This window comes from Plasmopara halstedii, assembly GCF_900000015.1.
Source record: "Plasmopara halstedii genome assembly, contig: Scaffold_1561, whole genome shotgun sequence".
NCBI lineage: Eukaryota > Oomycota > Peronosporomycetes > Peronosporales > Peronosporaceae > Plasmopara > Plasmopara halstedii.
The window spans coordinates 801,492-820,091 of record NW_020188473.1 but is presented as its reverse complement, the minus strand read 5'-3'; the positions used below and the strand labels follow the sequence as shown (position 1 = coordinate 820,091).

Genomic DNA, 18,600 nt, shown 5'->3' with positions numbered 1-18,600 from the left:
TCTCACTGATACACATTCCGCGATATACAATTGATCCTTTCTGTCTCATTCTGACCGCGGAATACTGCCACTTCTACCTTCCCAGCTTGCTCAAAGCGCCTGGCAATGCCATTGCTACTTGTCTTGCATAGAACTTATTGCAGCTTTGGGACTGCATCAAAGAAGCTTCTGTTTTCAGGAGAGAAATTGGTGGCACCTAAACTATTTCGACTTCCGGTCTTCCTTGGCTGGGGCGATTCTGTCATACCATACCTAAAATAAGATTGTACCGTGAGACCAGATTCAGAATCAAACAACAGTTGACGCTGTCAAAGTATTTAAACTCCACCTGAAAGTTTTACATAACCTTTGACAGTTTTACCCGCGTCTCCTTCGCAGGACGTACAAACGTCGTACACATGTTGGTTTCTTTGTTACCACTGCTGTTTGCCGATTGTTGTTGGTAGTCGTGCGTCGTACGTAACTATGCGTCGCTCCTGCATCTGTCAGAGCTTTCCGCGGTTTCACAAAACCGGGGTTCGTTGATACCAACAATCACCACTTATGGGCTATGAGCCCTCCTCAATTAGAGAAAGTCGCTCCTTTTACGGCTAAATAATATTCACCACAACCTACGCGAAATCCGTTTCCTTCACAGTTAGCCGCCCTGTGCGTCTATATATATTCGACGTTTTTTCGCAAGTAGTTCGTCGTATCTCCTTGCATGGAAGCCCGACTATTCTTACCTGTTGGCCGAGAGCAAAGAGGCAAGCAAGCTGCAGATGTTTTACTTACGGTAGATCGAAACATCTGCAAGTACCGCGGAGTTGCTCAGCATCTCATTGGCATGATTAAAACTCACCCCTACAAGCCCCTCACGGCGCGAAAGTTTACTATACATTATATGCGATACTCACCGCTTCTCAAAAGCGGTAGAATAGACATGGAAGATCTTGGTGCGATCCGCACCCTCCTGGAGACTCTATTTATAAATGACATTTGTTACGATCGCCATATGAAGTCTCTGATACCATTGCGGTGATAGAATCTTTAAGTTTTGGAAGTTATTTGCCACTTATCGCCTCCCATCAAGGTTGAACAAGAGCATCGATTGCACCCGATAGGGTGGTGCGACCACCGGCAACATCTGTTTCTACAAGTCATTCCGCGTTGGAAATGCTTCTCTTACTTAGGTATTTCACGTTAGAGCCCATTCTTGCAAACGAATTCTTAGCCCGAAGATCGAAAGCGCGACGCGCTGTCACTCCATTCGAGCAAGACCGAATATATGACAAAAAGGCACCTGAGCACCGAATGGCAAAATGTAAAGTAAATATTTCTACTGGAATTATGTACATTTATGCGCTTGTGGATGGCCTCTTTGCTAAATCTTCACTGGATACTTGGTTAACCCCAACTTGCGCAATCAGCCTGTGCACACCGGTGATGTCGATATCTACCGGTTAGCGGCTGCTTCCTTGGTAGCACTAGTCTGCGCGACGGGGCGCATCTTCAGCAACAATATATGCTCATCGTGACTTCTATTATCCAAATGAAGTTATTTCTCCGTCTCGGCCGTCAAAGGCATGGCGCTACAAAATCAGTGGAGTCAAAGTGGAAGCCATCTGTTTTGCACACTCGATCCCCAGCTGGGATGCTTCTGAATGTGCCTCACCTGGTTCGCACAGGTGCGGCGAGCAATTTCTGCTCCTGCCCTGTAACCGCCATTGTTCTGGACCCACGATCGACATCAGCTTTTTCAGCTAGGCAGAGAGTACAGTTCTTTCACGACTCGATCGTTGGATCGACAATAAGAGCTACCAAGTGCAACGGGATTGCCGTGCACTTTGCACAGAGAAAGCTTTGACTCGTAGCGTTTGCGTTATTCCAAGAGTATTTTTATTTAGATTTAATGCTAATTTAACCAACACAAAATATATCAAATATAATCTCGGTACTTATAAATCTCACCAAGTGTAAAGTTGTGCCGTATTGTATTAACTAAAAATATACCAAATCTGAAGGCTAGATTACACTACTACGCTTTATATTCGAGCATTATTATATCTTGGACTCCTTATTAGTACTATTTGACGTATTCAACATTTAAAAAAGTAAATTCTTCAAATATGCACAAAAATATTACCTTTTCGTACTAATTCCATAATGTCAGAGCTTTATGAAAACAAAGTATGCCTATCGCCGATGGTCCGCTCGGTATGTGCCATTGCATGAATTTTTGCCACACAAGCTTTATAACCCATACGACTTGAAAAGGGAACTTTACCGTTGCGACTGCTGTCGCTACGCTATGGCGCTGACCTTGTTTACGGCGAAGAGATCATTGATAAGCGCATCATTTCGTCTATTCGTGTGCCGAATGGTATTGTTGGCTACTAACTGAAGTTTTCCGTCATATTGACTATGAGTTGTCGTCTATATCAAATAAAAAGAGGTCGTCAATGCAGTGGATTTTGTGAGTCGCAACGGTGACTCGGTAGTATTCCGCACATGTTCGGAAGAGTCCAAAAAAATAGTTTTCCAGATTGGAACAGCTGATGCAGTATTAGCGCTGAAGGCGGCGGAGATGGTGTGAGTTATTGCATCAACCGCAAGCTGTTGTCGAAAATACCGTCGTTATATTGATTGTTTACCACTTGTAGAGCACGTGACGTAGTGGCTGTGGATATAAACATGGGCTGTCCTAAACACTTTTCAATTCAAGGAGGAATGGGAGCAGCCCTTTTAAAGAAACCAGAAGTGGCTTGTGATGTAGGCAAATGATTGAGCATAAAAATTGTCATTTAGCTGATGAGCTTGTGTATATCCTGTATAGATTATGAAAAGCCTGCGGCGAAATCTAAATATCCCAGTGTCATGTAAAATTCGTCTTCTTTCAGAAACTCAAGACACGGTTCGAAATGTTTTAGTATGATTTTATGAAAGCGTCCTTTATATCAAACATTTTGGCAGATCGATCTTGCGAAACGCTTAGAACATGCAGGAGCTTGCGCGATTGGTGTGCACATGCGCCAGGTTCACGAACGCCCTCGTGACAAGGCGAGCTGGGATAGGTTGGCGCCCATTGTATCGGCGTTATCTGTTCCAGTGCTTGCAAACGGCGATGTCTTTGCGTATGAAGATATGAAAAAGCTTCGAGCAATTTCCGGCGTATCTTCTTTCCTCATTGCTCGCGGAGCATTAGCAAACGCGTCTATATTTCGAGAAAATGGCCGGTTGCCTGTTGATCAAGTAGTGCGCGAGTATCTGATGGCCGCTGCAGAGGTAGACAATGTATTTCAAAACACCAAATACAACGTGATGCGAATGATTCCAAATTCGCACGCAGACGCATACGCCAGCGAAAACAATTATGGGTATGGAAAGAATGCCCGTGTTGTGACTGTTTCTGAACTGGCTGCGACAAAGAATCCCTTGCAAATGTACTCGCTGTGGGATTTGCAAAATTGCTATCTCCAGTGTCAGGATCAGTTTCGTGTCAAAGCGGCTGCAGTGAAAGAGAAGGAAAATTTACAGGACCAGATTCTCCGAAATTCAGCCATATCGCCGCCAACGGAAAATCATCACGGCAATGACTCGAAAGATATTGAGTTTCATGACAATCTCATGAGCAAACCTGAACTTTACTGCGTGGCCTGTAAAAAGCAGCTGCTTAGTGAGCAGGACGTCAAATTGCACTTGAAAGGTCGAAAGCACAAAAAAGTGTTGAGTCGTCAAGCTTCCGCCACCTTTTCAAAGGTATATGCGAAAACGCAGCTGGAGCAAAACCTTCCGACAAGTGACGCAACTCAATCGAGCAACACTGACAGTGGCGGAATGGAATTTCGACAATGCGAAGAAGAAAGCAAGCGTGATTTCAAACGCAGTAAACTTGAGGACTCTGTTACAATAGCATAGACGAGATCTCAATTATGTTTCATGCATTTACCTAAATCGAATTTTTGCGGAGATACGCTTGTGTGAACTTGCTTACAAAGAAGTTACAACACACATGAAACGAAAACTCCTGTTCGCTTAATGCATTAATTTACGGCTTCGTTTCACATGTCTTACTGCCAATGTAAAACAATTTGCTGTTCTGCAACAGTCTTGCTGATTGAAACGCTTCGTCTTGGACATGTTATTTATAAAAACATTACCGCTGTTATTAAACCTATTTCAAAGTGACTTGAGCTTTCAGACTTTACAACGGCGTCGTCGTTGTTGTAATTCAAAGACACTTGAAGCAAATTCACAACATCGTTCAAAACTCACCATGCGAAAGTATCGATTAGTGGCCAAAAAAGGCGAAGGCACATTCTCCGAAGTTTTAAAGGCTCAGAATGTTAAGGACAGCAAGTTTCATGCCATCAAGTGTATGAAGAATCACTTTGAAAGTATTGATCAGGTAAACAACCTTCGCGAAATTCAAGCACTGCGGCGATTGTCACCACACCAGCACATTGTTAAGCTAGAGGAAGTGTTGTACGACCAACCTTCGGGTCGTCTAGCTTTAGTCTTTGAGCTGATGGACGCCAACCTATACGAAATGATTCGTGGTCGACGACATTACTTAAAACCCGAGCTTGTGCAATCGCTAATGTACCAACTTGTTAAATCACTCGACCACATGCATAACAAAGGCATTTTTCATCGTGACATCAAACCGGAAAATATATTGGTTGAGGATAGTAGCAAGCTGAAACTAGCCGATTTTGGGTCCTGTCGCGGTATTTACTCCAAGCAGCCGTATACCGAATACATTTCAACGCGGTGGTACCGTGCACCCGAGTGCTTGCTCACTGATGGCTATTATGGACCGGAAATGGATATGTGGGGTGCCGGTTGTGTTTTCTTTGAGATCACATCGTTGTATCCGCTATTTCCGGGCTCTAACGAACTCGATCAAATTCATCGTATACACAAAATTTTAGGTACTCCGCCCATAGATATCCTTGAAATCTTCAAGCGCAAAGGAGCTGCCCATGTTGACTTTAACTTTGGAAGAGAAGATGGAACTAGTATTGCCAAACTTATTCCTCATGCATCTCCCGCGGCCATCGACCTAATGCACAAAATGCTGGTATACGACCCAAGTAAACGTATGAATGCACGAGAGGCGTTGCGCCATGAATACTTTCGAGAAATTCGAGAACTTGAAGATGCAACGTTACGAACACAGCCTCAACAGCATATTGTAGGTCAGAATCAGCAACAACCTCCACTTGGGATCTCAATAGCCCACAAACGACGCAAAGGAAAGGACAACATTGACGCGAAATCGCCACTTCCGTCAATTCAGATTGGGTGAGTCGTATCGTGCTGCAATTGCAAGAGAGAATTTAAAATAACGCTAAATTTGCCCTTGTGATGTAGATCAAACGGCCAGCAGGCTACGTTAGAGTCAAAGGAGACTGCAAGCGTAGTAAGTGATGATGAATTACCGCCCATTAACAACTTGGTGAGTGGCAAAGCAGTGGCTAGCAGCGTTACTACAAGCAAAACTAGCAAATACATATATGGCAAAAACAGTGGTATCAATAAAGCTGGTGAAGGCAGTGGAGGTGGAGGGACTAATTATCACGGTGGACCCTCGAAAGCATTAAAAGTTGGACTTCTAAACGGAAGCGATCTAACGAGTTCTACGCATCACGATGTCAAGGCCCGAAAAAAGGCGATTAGCAAATTGCATAAGAAGGGAATGTCATCTGCACGACCTAGAAAAATTGCGGGTATCTCTGGAGCTTGTGTGGACGCCTCAGGTAGGAGAAAGCCTTTGATAAAAGATTGATTTTGTTTAATAAGCGCATGAATGAATGGTTGCAGGCATTGTATTACGGCGCAAATGATGTTAAAACAAGACAATTGTGATTATGTAAAGGCTGGCATGACTTCTGGCTGTATTTTGCGGATGTGTACCAGCGAAGAACGGTGCAAACTAGTCATTCTAGCTTTAGAGTATCTTCTGTCAAGCATCGATTGATATGCAGTGTTGATTAGTAGACATTATTTGGTATCGCAAGTTGGCTTACGTCAAGAATAGCTTATATATTGGAGAGATTAGTCTTTTGGACGTTGTCATCCGCAATAGAAAGGTAGTGTCGCAATCCCGAATTCGGTTACGATTGCCACCAGATTTATTGTCAACAGAACATCTACATTTATGCGGAGAATCGGAATCAAGCGGCGTAATGCTTTCTTTTTGCCTCGCTGCTACAAGCCGAACAAGTTCATCAAATTTGATAACTCAAAGCCACATCATGCGATCTTCGTGAAGCCCTCCAAGTTTCGACGAGTACATATCGTTGCCAGTACGGCATGAACACGATATATACGCTAAACAAAATGGAGAATATGAAAATAGGCGTTCGAGTTGTTCGATTCATACGACTTGGCTGATGAAGGTCAAATATGTTTGCAGCGCTGGTCGCGTTAAAAGTTTAGGCAAAAAAGTCAATCGCTGACGAGGTTGTACTCTCCTTTCCGTATTGTCTAGAATTAGTGCAAGCGAGTAATTCCTCAGACGCTCCGAAACAATGCTTAAGTCCACATATGATTATCGTGAACATTAAACTTAAATTATTTCTTACTTTGTGAATTTGTCGTCAATATCTTGAAATTGGAATTTTTTCTCCTCATATACTATTTCTTCTAGATTTCTTTCGAAAAGTCAACCTTTGAATAAATTTTGTCTGAAAGTCCACAATATTGATTAGAAGATACCACTTTGAAACTACAATTCACTTATTTATTAAGCAGCAACAGAAAAAAGTTTTTATTAATAAACTACTTACCGAAACTATACAACAATTTTCATTATGCTCAAATTGGTGGCTAACTAGTAAGATGCTTATAAAGACGACTTACACAGATGTAAATGGTGTATTAAGAAAAGATATCACTTTCCCTGATAAATCGACGAATCCGCAAATGGTACTTGCAGCATAACGCCGTCTCAGAAAACTGATTACTTAGCTGTAAAGATCTTCCTCATCCTCATCGGCAGCCTCAGCAGCACCGCCAGCTGTGCCAGCATTGACATTCCGGCCTGGGAATGAAAAATTGGCCAGCGAGGATCCTCCTGCAGTCACATGCGAACGCGCCTGCTGCAATGTCTGTGCAAAAGTCGAGTATTGAGCCAAATCACGATCGCTAACGGAGCGGCGCGCATTGCGCACAGCTTCCTCAAAGTGACGTGGCGTAATCTCAGGCACTGGGTCTTCCTCCTCAATATCCTCCATCTCATCACCAGCCTCGGCACGAAGGCGTTCACGCTCCATATCACGAGCAATACTTTCACGAATCGCCAGCTTCGCAGCGCGTTGACAAATTTCGGTCAAATCGGCACCCGAGAACTTGTCCGTTTGCTGGGCTAAGAAATTTAAATCAACCTCTTTAGACACAGGACTTTTGCGCAAAACGGAACGCAATATGCTCAAACGCGAGTCAAAGTCGGGCATTGGAATAAAGATAAGCTGGTCCAGGCGGCCAGGACGCATAAGGGCGGGATCAATAATGTCGGGACGGTTCGTCGCACCAATGATAAAAACATTCTTTTTAGCACCCATGCCATCCATTTCCGTTAAAAGCTGGTTCATAACACGGTCACCGGCGCCACCCGCATCACCTGCGCTACTGCCACGTTGCTGAGCAATAGAGTCAAGTTCATCAAAGAACAAAACACAAGGAGCAGCACCACGTGCTTTGTCAAAAACTTCGCGTACATTTGCTTCAGATTCACCAAACCACATTGTCAGAAGTTCAGGACCTTTAATGGAGATAAAATTGGCCTGACACTCATTAGCCACAGCCTTAGCCAGCAGAGTTTTACCACAACCAGGTGGCCCATAAAAGAGAACACCTTTTGAAGGACTAAGACCGTACTTCTCAAACTTTTCAGGGTGCTCCACAGGGTACTGCACCAGCTCAAGTAGCTCGCGCTTGACGCTCTCAAGGCCACCAATGTCCTTCCACGTGACAGTAGGTACCTCTACAGTTGTCTCACGCAGCGACGAAGGGTTCGACACGCCAAGAGCGTACTTAAAGTGAGCTTGGGTCACAGACATAGCATCCAAAATCTCAGCATCAATCGATTCGTCCTCAATATCAATCACATCCATCTTCTCACGAATGCACTGCAGTGCGGCTTCAGTGCATAAAGCAGCCATATCAGCACCCACAAATCCTTGAGTGTCACGAGCAATCATTTCCGGATCCACATCATCGTCCAGCTTCATGTTTCGTGTGTGAATACGGAAAATTTCGAGACGACCATTTTCATCGGGGACGCCAATGTCAATCTCTCGGTCAAAACGACCAAAGCGACGCAAGGCAGGGTCCATACTATTTGGGCGGTTGGTTGCACCAATCACAACTACACTAGCGCGTTGCTTAAGACCGTCCATAAGAGTCAACAATTGCGACACAATACGTCGCTCAACTTCACCATTTGTCTTTTCACGTTTCGGTGCAATCGAGTCAATCTCATCAATGAAAATAATTGCTGGAGCATTTTTTTCTGCCTCTTCAAAAGCTTTTCGTAAATTGCTCTCTGACTCCCCCGCCATTTTTGACATAATCTCTGGACCATTAATTAAAAAGAAAAATGCGCCAGTTTCATTAGCCACTGCCCGAGCTATCAGTGTCTTACCCGATCCGGGTGGGCCATACAATAGCACACCACGTGGAGGCTTTACGCCTAATGTCTTGAACAATTGAGGATGACGAAGCGGTAGTTCAATCATTTCTCGAATTTGAGCCATTTGGCGACGGCATCCACCTATATCGTCATATCCGACTTCGTTCATTTTTTCCTCATCCTCACGACGTACAGGTTCCCCCTCACAATGAATAATTGTGTCAGGTGCGACAATACAATATGGAGCAGGCTCTGTCTCCACCACTTTGAATTCAACTGGATGCATCGCCTGACGTACTAAAAAGAGATCGCCTTTTTTAACTGGACGATATGCCTCCACAAAATATGGTTTCAAGTATACATCGAATAAATTGCCAGTTACACCTTCGATCGTATCATCGATAGGCAACACATGGATACGCTTGCCGTATGGTACATCACCACACGTGTGAATCCCCACAACGTCACCAAGCCGCACACGCAAATTCTTGCGAACTACTTTGTTCATGCGGACGTTATTATCATCCACAGTCTCATCCTGCAAAACGACGCAGACCGTGTCGTGACCCTTTTTACCCTTAATAAGCACGGTGTCACCTCGAAAAAGCTGAAGCTCTTCCATCTTGGACATACTTAAGGCGATCACCGAATTGTCATCGTTTGTTGCCTCATCTACCACCAATCGGTTTGGTGACCGTTTACGATCCATGATACCAGCCTTGAAATCTTCCTTTCTATACCAGCATACACAGGACCTTAAGAAATAATCGCACTCTCATTTTCATTAAAAGAACCTACTTGTCGCTCATTCTCCAAACGTTTCTTCACTTTCGATAGCTAGCTTCTATTATTTAAAAACGCAGATCTGCACGACAAGAAATAGAAAATCCTCAGCTTCATTTCATAAAAGTCAAAGATTGCATCTTTCTTCCTTTAAAAATCGATGCAAACTCAAGATATGACCGCCACACTAAATGCTACTCACCTCGAAGCTTCGCGTGTCCCTATTTGGAAATGGGGAGGAATTTCTTCTTAAAGAAGATACCTCTTGTTTCGTGTGGTACACATGATATATTAATGCTCGAGAAGATTCGAATGATTGTTCAGAGCGTAGTACATACATTAAAAGGTCAATATTTACCTCTGTTTTACTATATTCAAAGAAAACTTATCAAGAAATATGCATTCGGTACGTTGCACTCAATCGCGGCGGTTGTTTCGGGACGGTCTGCCGCCTTTGTTGCTTTTTATCAGTGCAACAAGAACACGGACAAAAATGGATACCAGGTCTACAAGGCACATATAATGTCAAGACATTCATAGCCTCGCCAAAATAGAAAACGCACGCACCCATGAATAGACTAAGCGTGTGTGCAAGTACATCCTTGTCTCCGAAACTGGCCTTCTCGATGATCAACTGCGTGTCATACACCACATAACCGCAGAATACAAAAAGTCCACCGTACTGCCACAGCAAATCAAGTTAGCAAGAAGTCAGCGGTTGTAGTGTTTTCATCGATCATGTGTACCAAGTTCACGTGAAATAGAAACGACGAGTATTTGAAGATTGAAAACAGGTTTGTAAGGAGTAGCACCGACAGTGCTGAGCTCAGGGTTCCGCCTAGGTACAAGTAGGCGCGACGAGTTGCTACAGCAAAAAAGCAAAAAATGTTAATTTCTAATCCAATACCTGATTTTGCATCTTCTCGCACCAAGCAGCGCACTTCCCGTAAAGCACAAAAATACTAGCGTCGTGAGCATACTGCAGGCATAGAGTCAAATATCATTAGCCTCGATCTTTGATAAGTCATTGTTATTTAAAGTCTTACAGGGCCGAGACCAGAATGCTGGGATTCAGTTCAATCGCCACAGCCACGAGAGTGGACACAGTGAGGCCCACAGATGCCGATATTGCGATGAGAATACAGAACCGTTTGTAAAAGTTCTGCTGAGGTTCCACATAGAGCCAGATAGATCCAATGGTTGTCATAATTGACGAGCTCATGAGTGTAATTCGCTCTGGGCCAAACGCCAAAGTAACAGCCGAACTAATCATTGCTGACATTACACAAGCTGCTAGCGTCGCGTACACGCGCATCAAGTGTTGCTGAACGTCTTCAGTGATGCCGCTGGTCTTCATTATCGTCGACATTCTCCACTGCGGCGGCATAGTCACCCCAAACATATTTCTCAGTCTGTGTGTTCGTTTTCGATTATAATAATTTTGTTGAGAAAAACAGTCCATCATGTGAATTTTACAAAATTCGCAGTAATTTGCATTTCAAACAGGAACTTTTCCCAAAGGTCAACTTCAGTAGCACCTGTCAAAGCATTCATCGCCCTAAGCACCAGCAGATAAGCTGCTCTAAAACAGATCGATTTAAGCCAGCTATGTGAGCTCCCGCTAGGTTCAAGAAGCAAGTTTGTCTTTCAGGCCGCACTATTTGTCTAAACTATTGCAAGAATTCAAATTAGAAGACCGTATTGACAATTGGCAGCGGAAAAGCAACTAGTGCAGCTGTAGCGACGCAGCGTGCGAGTAGAAAGTGCGCATGACGCGGTTAGTTTATGGAGCAATGTTTGTATCCATGCTAGTCAATAAGCATTACGCACTCGCCTCATGCAAGTTACGGGTCAATACCTAACGGCTGATTCAGTCGACGCGCAACGTATAGACCCGAAATACAGATGAGGTATCACAGTAATATTTTCCTGAAGCTTTTTGCCACAAGACACGCTTACTACTTTTCGGCCAGAAGCTCTCCGCTTCTTGCTCAATCTTGAACATCGGCTGTTCGCCGCCGATAAGAAACACTTCTATCAAATTACTTAAAAATTGAAAAATAGCTCATTTAGCAGCTTGAAACACTCCTGAGTTGGTCTTGTGCCAGTGTACTACGTAAGCAATTTCAGCCAAATCTCCAGCTCTAACTGCGGTGACGATTGCATACCAACATACGGGAATAGCTGTGCCGTCATCTTTTCGGCTGTAGGCACTTTTTTCTACTATACACCTTGCTCGGCCCAAGCCGGGCGCTATCCACTTTTGTACCGCAGCGATATATCGCGCAGCACACGATCTTGTAGATCTATCGTCTTGCAACGGGATAAGTGTAGCACCGTCACAAAACATGATTTTGACTCGTCGATCAAGCTTAAACGAGCGCAGAGACTAAGCTCGAAAACAGCCCTTGGATTGGAGACCAGGAAACCAAGTACTCGATACTGCGCTGACTTCAGAGCGGCATATCTTGGAGTAAGCATCGCTAACGATCATTAAATTCGAATGTATATTTTCATCATCTATTATTACAGTATGGTTAATACAGTGTGTGAGGATAGCAGCCCATGTGTTCTACAAATTTATCCTATCGGAGCATTATCAACCCAATATCGTTCGTGATACTGGATCACTGAGCTGGTGGACAGCAGAAAACTCACCATCGTACTCGATATACAAGCTCTGCTGTAAGTCCGAAGGACAATCGGTATTATTCTGGTACCCCGACTTTTACTAAAAAATCTTGTGGTGTCAATGTTTTGATGCCACAAACGCGAAAATGCGCTCTAACGCGCAATATCTAAGGCAATGGGACGTTCTCAGTATGATGACATTCATAGGCGACAGATGTCGCGTGTTCGATTTCTGTCAACCTCCGTCAAGGGAGACAAGAATTGGCGAACTAAGTCCACGCACTAAGATTCTTCATTACCGCAACAATTGTCTGATTCTTTCTCAGAGGCAGTAGCAGTTAACATCTTCATGCAAGGTCACCGAACTGTTGCGACACACACCAAAATCATCCGCGTCAGCTCTACTCCTTTTGGGAAGCGATGGCTTAATGCGGCCACATGAAGGCCGAATGAGGGTGATGACAATGGAAGATCTACGAGCGCAATATAGAGAACGGTCATCAGTCATACTAACTTGGAAAAGCGAAATATTTTAGCCGCTGAGCAGTCCCACGGTACTCGCAGATACTTCATCCGTAGTAGTACGAAACTCTACGCCCTGTGTGAGCCTTTGCTATCAGCTGATGGTGGTGCTCCTACGCAAGAGCTGGCGGCACGCCCTCGCAGAGAAACATCAAAGGCCAACTGGTACAGAACATAACTTTTATACCTCATGAAGGTCGTGGGTAATGCATAAAGAAGAAGAGCTCTAAGCGAGGGGAGCTCAATATTCAATTTTTTGGCTTATGGAGTTAACGTCCTGGTCTTGAGAAGTCGTGCACAGTCCTGACAGATTCAGGAGCTTCGCAAAATACGACGCGCGGCTGTCGAAACAGTAGTACGCGGAGAAATTGAAGATGCCAAATGCGGATACGATATTCGTGCATTTATCGCCTCCAGCATCCGGCCGCCAGAATTCGGGTCACATCGTGACCAACGATAGACACAAGGTTGTCGGTCGATTTGTCGGACAAACAGGTATAAAAGCGTTTCATGTTCCATTTGCGCAGAGGATGCAGTCCCTTCATGATTCGGTCGTTGGATTGACTGCAAGTGCTACCAAGTGCAACGGGACTTTGCACATAGAAAGCTTTGACTTTCGATTTTGCGCTTACACACATAAAGAGGTTGAGTTTGCGTGTGCTTTCGGGTCCAAAACTCCAAAACCGAAAGCTTTTCATAGAACCGACACTGTTAAGTTGCTCTACATTGTAAGAGTACATGTGGCCAGAATTAATTTTCTTCAGACCAACACTAAATATATACATTTGGATTCTTGTAATTCGGCCTTTCTTATTTAACATAAACTGGTTAAAGTGTTGAGAGTTATGCTAAACTTTCGAGCGAAGTTTGAGGTGGAGCCTTGCCACATCGGTGGCTTGGTTGGATCGCCACGAGCGACATGGTCGACTAGAAGTCTAAAGTGTTTAGGTGTCAAGCACTTTCTCAGGTGGGGCTTTGGTGAGTCATGATCTTACATCTGCCAGTAAGCAGAAATGCTTTTGGCGCAGGCACAAGGCTGTGATAGCCCTTGTGCAGGACATGAAATTGCCCAAGATTGATAACGATCATATTGTTTAGTTCTCCAAGCGAAGCTGGGAAGGCAGAAGCGGTAGTAAGATGCTGTCTTGATATAAGACCAAAAGTAATGGATTGTAAAACGCAGTTTTAAAGTGTATATCGGTTGATGGACGATAGGGTATGTGTATGTCGTTATCTACGAAGTGTATCGAAGATCAGTTCCTGGCTGTTGTCATCTGTGCCAAGGCAGGTGCAGAGTAGGAACGACGGGATAGCACAACTATCGTGCCAGCGCCAAAAAAATTAAAGAACGACTGTAAGTCGCGAGTATGATGGTCATGCCCCGAAGATGGTGACGATGGATCATCCTCGTCGCAATGTGACGGGACAGCTGAAGCAGTGATATCTTGCGATAAAAACACCGAGCAGAGCACAGGTAAGTAGTGAGAAAAACTATTCACTCGTGATTGTAGTGCCTAGAGTCTCTGAGGAAGTGTAATCCTCCCTTCATTACCTTTGGCAGAAGCCTTAATAGCGATGGACGGACATCGATCAAATAAGTGCGAGGCTTTCCAAGAGGGTGATGTCTCCAAAATGATACGATCGACACCGGAGACGGAGCTAATCTCCTCAACCAGCAAGTATATAAATATGTCCATGAGAATTTTAGCATCATATCGCGTGCGAGAAATCCGAACGCTATCCTCAAAGATCGTAAACCCTTTTCATCATTCACTAAACGAATTACCTCAACTTGCTGACAAGCGACCCACCACGCGTACCACCCTCACATAGAGAATTGAGCATAATAATGACTCGCTTCCCCGACCAATGTATTATGTCACACGGCAGTCGTCGTATGAAAAGATCTATGTGACAGCATTGATTTCGTCTTCCGCGCAAAGCATCGAGCAGGTTTGGTGAGAGATAGTTCTGTGTCAAGTGACCGGCTTCTGTAAACTTTATCGGTAACGGTGGCATATTGACTCTCTCCAAGAGTCTTGATGTGCATCCGGAGCTCAGATAAGCCAGTTCTCGAGTTCAATGAGCCTCACTATTGTACTTTCTAACTCTAGCAGTACCGAACCGCGTTGCTGCCTTAGAAAAGGGAAGCTTAGCTACAGGAGATAGTAGAGACGTTGCTTCATCTGACGTAGAGCTCTTCATATCCGACTGGTTCGTAAAAGTGGAATCGTGTAATGGAATCAAAACGCTCACAGAGAACACTGTGTGCGCTCTTATATTACTGCGAATACTCTGATTATAACTCAATCCATTCTCCGCTACGTCCTTGAACGGTCTGATGCAGAACGGTCACAATTATTGCATGTGTAGATATGTAGATTGCATTTGACAAGTCCTATTCTCACAAGATATTCATTTTTTTGCTTGCCTCTGGCATTGGCATGCTGCTCTTGTATCTCCTGGTTCGCGGTCAAAGCGACGCGAACCCTGCTTTTTAAGCTCAATCTCATCGAGATAAAATCACTGCTTATGCTACAAACTGTAGCCGGGCTGAAGTTTTAAACTGACTTTGATCGACAGCCCCTCCCAACTAAAATAGATTTTCTTGCCAGCTATGTTAAAGACATCCAACGTTTCAAATAACATTTATGAAAAATGGATTGAAGCCTGTAAGGGAATTTACTGTGTTGTTTATCGCAAGTCCAATGAGTGGGGGCGACTCGCTCCAGCGCCGCGGTCTCTCCGCCCAAGTGCTTGAAAGGATCCTCTTCACAGCGCGATTCACGCAATCTGTATAACCATATATCTGAGAAAGGTCAGCGGTAAAATAATTTAGTCTAGTGCCGAGCATCTTGAATATTGTTTACCTAAATTGCGCTTTTAAACATTGATCTTTATCCGATACCGTGGCTACCGATAAGCCATCCTTGAGAACCGCTTTGTAGGAACAGATTGTAATCTCACTGAACACATTATCGGTGGCAGCAAGGAGATGATCTGCATTTTCGGTGACAGCAGGGAGATGATGTGTAGACAGTCTAAAAACCTACAAACTGGTAATACAGCGCCTGTCCTTTGAAAGAACGAAATGAAAGTTCATACGAATGGACTGCAAGCATTCTTCCGGGCCTTTCAGCTGGACATGAAGGCCGCCACATGAGGCAAGCTCTTGAGATGCTGATACGTATGACATGTGCGCACATAGATGTTCATTCACCCATGCATGTGGGGTCACGAATACATAGCGTTCACAAAGTAGCTCTTCCGATGTAGTTATCCAAAGGGATCGTGCCGTAAATAGTCTGTTCTTGAGGAGATGAGATTATCGTGAAGTACCATTATACACCAGTGTCTTTTGGGTCAGTGCTCAAATGGAGCAAGTCTCGGGGTATGGCGAAGCGGTACATGCGACTGCGCGCTTGAAAAGCGACATCGGAGCTCTGAAGCTCCACGAATCTGTCAGAAACGCAGCACATGTTACATCTCATCGGCATACTGCAGGCAACGCTGTATCAATAGGCGACCTCTATATTGTGACATGCGATATTTACTAAGGGGGGCAATGCAAAAGCGTGTCCGTCGCCACATTAAGCCGACCCGATTCATACCTTACCTCAACTACATGCCCAGCAAAGCAGGATATATTTATATTGCCAATATCTGAGAGATATGTGGTGACATCGATGTATGATCTGAATAGATCACAAACGGCTTGGAGCCAATAAGGTGCATTATATACATGATGGGGCATTCTTTATTGAAGAAGCTTCTTGTCATGAACAAGAAATCCCCCCCCTCATGAAACTTGAACTCAATCACGTGGTCCTGCTCGGTAGCACCTGCTTAGAGTAAAGCGCAGCTTACTGCAACATTTCAGCGTCGCAGTTGAAGTTGGATAGCAGATCTGTGTTCGGAACAGCCAGAATTAGGGAATAAAAGCGGCTATCTTAATAATCACCTCTTTCACCGCATCCTGACACCATTTGACAGTTTTTTTAAGGGATTGGCAAGGGTCATGCCATATTGGCATAGTCTATACTATACTTGGGCAAGTAGGTGGCTAGGCTGAGCAACTTTCTCAAGTCAATACAGAAGCTCTATTTAAACGACAAGGGTCTTTATCTTTGCGGGGACCACCCGCGGGTGAGGAGATAGATTTGTGTATAGCCACGATGCGGCCTGCACAGCGGAGTCACCATCCGGCTATACGTCCCTCGTATCTTAAATAGCTTCTATGGCATAATCAACCACTCCCAGAGCATCCTGCCCGGAACACTTACGTGGCGAAAGGGATATCGTTGTTTGGATGAAGCGCAATTGACCATACTTTCTTACATCAAACTTGTTTCAGGAATAAGCGTCTGCTCTGGTATCGCGGCTTTTTGAGCTAAGCATAACTATGCACACAGCACATACTGCCGGGATCGCATCGGAGGGTCAACCTCCTCTAGCCCTGATCAATGTCAACTTTAATGTTTGATGTTCGGTTGATTGGGTACACCAACGCCTATATCAGTACTTGGCAAAGGGTAGAGTTAACCCCAGCCGCAAAACTCGTGGGTGTTTGCGGTTTCACTTAGGCGAAATTAGCCACGGTGCTGAAACCGCTTAAGGCCTGGCGTTTCCTTGGCCCTTCTTTACTTGAATACGAGGCTGGACCGCTTGTTGCAGCGCTCTTTTCACTAATGGGTGGGGCTGATTTTGTGGTGAGCAATAACCTTGGTCGGCTGCTTTTACAATTGACTCGTGATGCCGAATGGAGCTGTAAGCAGCGAAAACTTGAGGCGATGGGCAGTCACCTGATCTTATGCGTCGTACTTTGAACTTTACAAAAACCAGCATGAGACGACGCTTCAGTAGGAACCTTTTACCAGCTTCTAGGACCCACGGTGTACTCATCATGGAGAGTAGGAAGATTTCCCTAATCGCTGAGCGCGCAAGTTTCACTTTTATACGGTCAAAATCCCAAACCCTTCATGTGGAGGAGGTTCGCGCATGTGTCGCGAGAAACTTCAGACGATTTAATGAACGGTGTCATGGCGTGATTTAAACAAGAGTCGACGTGCCTCTTGCGTTTGCACTACAACAGCGTGAATTCCTCGAGACGATCCAGCTTATTATCTGCGCACTGGACGTCGTTGCGGTACGCGTGGAGCGGTGTCGAAACACTTCCTCCTGGCATGTAGTTCAAGTCTCGTGTGGTGCGGAGGCGTAATTGCGACGAGTGCCTCTTCTTTAAAAAACTGCTGTGTCGTGTACCGTAACGGGGTCACACAAGATGATGTGATCACACAATTGTGTATATTAAAAATGCTGTGGATTACATAATATTGTGTGACCACACAATGGCGTGTAAACAGCAAGTCAGTACGTGGCTGGAACAGCCAGTAGTTATACATTTAATCAGGTTCTACTATATAAATAGGAAAACCTTTAGATTTAGATATAGGCGGCTTTGCCGTAGATAAAACCGAGAGATACAGTTTACATTTTAAACGGAGGATTTAATTAGCCTTGGTGTGAGGTGTTAGATACTCTTGGAGTAAGCGGATTGGGATTCGCTACACTCGTACCGATTCTAAATATAGAACAAAGGCCACTGACCTCAACCAAGCTTCCTCTAAGCAAAAGAGCTACGGCAGCCCCGCTGCACTTGGTAGCACTTGTAAACAATCAGCACCTGAGTCGTTAAGACTAACCCTTTGACAGAGCAGTTTTTTCTATTTGCAACAGGGCATGAAACACGGACTTGAAAAGCTAACGTATCTGCTTGGCCCAGAGAGCGTGCGACACCTTGTTTCGCGAGTGCCTTGAGAAGTTTTCGAGCTACGAAAATGCTCTGCTAGAGCACCCGGAGCAGAAGATGTCGGCGTCGACGACGGATAACTCCTCCCGACCCAGGCTGTTTATGATGAGCGCTAAGACCTTCGAGGACAAGTATGGAGAGAATCTTCTGCTCTGGGTAAGAGAGACAGAGATGGCTATGGCGTTCGCCATGCTTCAGACTGTACAACAGCGTGTGGCGCTGGCTATCTTCGAGCTCG

At 44.6% G+C, this 18,600-nt stretch overlaps 4 protein-coding genes across 4 annotated transcripts; 2 read left to right on the top strand and 2 right to left on the bottom strand.

Moving 5' to 3' along the window:
- Positions 1 to 2,145: 2,145 nt before the first annotated feature.
- On the top strand, positions 2,146 to 3,897 carry PHALS_01580 (trna-dihydrouridine synthase; the record flags this gene model as incomplete). Its single annotated transcript, XM_024715997.1, has 6 exons — positions 2,146 to 2,196; positions 2,257 to 2,362; positions 2,433 to 2,571; positions 2,643 to 2,751; positions 2,816 to 2,893; positions 2,953 to 3,897. 6 exons carry the CDS (start codon positions 2,146 to 2,148, stop codon positions 3,895 to 3,897), a joined length of 1,428 nt encoding a protein of 475 aa, XP_024581640.1.
- Positions 3,898 to 4,117: 220 nt separating this feature from the next.
- On the top strand, positions 4,118 to 6,022 carry PHALS_01579 (cmgc rck protein kinase; the record flags this gene model as incomplete). The annotated part of the gene is made up of 5 exons (XM_024715996.1): positions 4,118 to 5,286; positions 5,356 to 5,741; positions 5,806 to 5,810; positions 5,861 to 5,910; positions 5,983 to 6,022. 5 exons carry the CDS (start codon positions 4,118 to 4,120, stop codon positions 6,020 to 6,022), a joined length of 1,650 nt encoding a protein of 549 aa, XP_024581639.1.
- Positions 6,023 to 6,950: 928 nt separating this feature from the next.
- On the bottom strand, positions 6,951 to 9,426 carry PHALS_01578 (transitional endoplasmic reticulum atpase; the record flags this gene model as incomplete). The annotated part of the gene is made up of 2 exons (XM_024715995.1): positions 6,951 to 9,351; positions 9,416 to 9,426. The coding sequence occupies 2 exons, from the start codon at positions 9,424 to 9,426 to the stop codon at positions 6,951 to 6,953; spliced, it is 2,412 nt and encodes an 803-aa protein (XP_024581638.1).
- A 42-nt stretch (positions 9,427 to 9,468) lies between these two features.
- PHALS_01577 (bax inhibitor 1) lies at positions 9,469 to 10,757 on the bottom strand (the record flags this gene model as incomplete). The annotated part of the gene is made up of 7 exons (XM_024715994.1): positions 9,469 to 9,482; positions 9,603 to 9,621; positions 9,902 to 9,906; positions 9,968 to 10,082; positions 10,147 to 10,265; positions 10,330 to 10,379; positions 10,447 to 10,757. The coding sequence occupies 7 exons, from the start codon at positions 10,755 to 10,757 to the stop codon at positions 9,469 to 9,471; spliced, it is 633 nt and encodes a 210-aa protein (XP_024581637.1).
- Between the last annotated feature and the right edge of the window lie 7,843 nt (positions 10,758 to 18,600).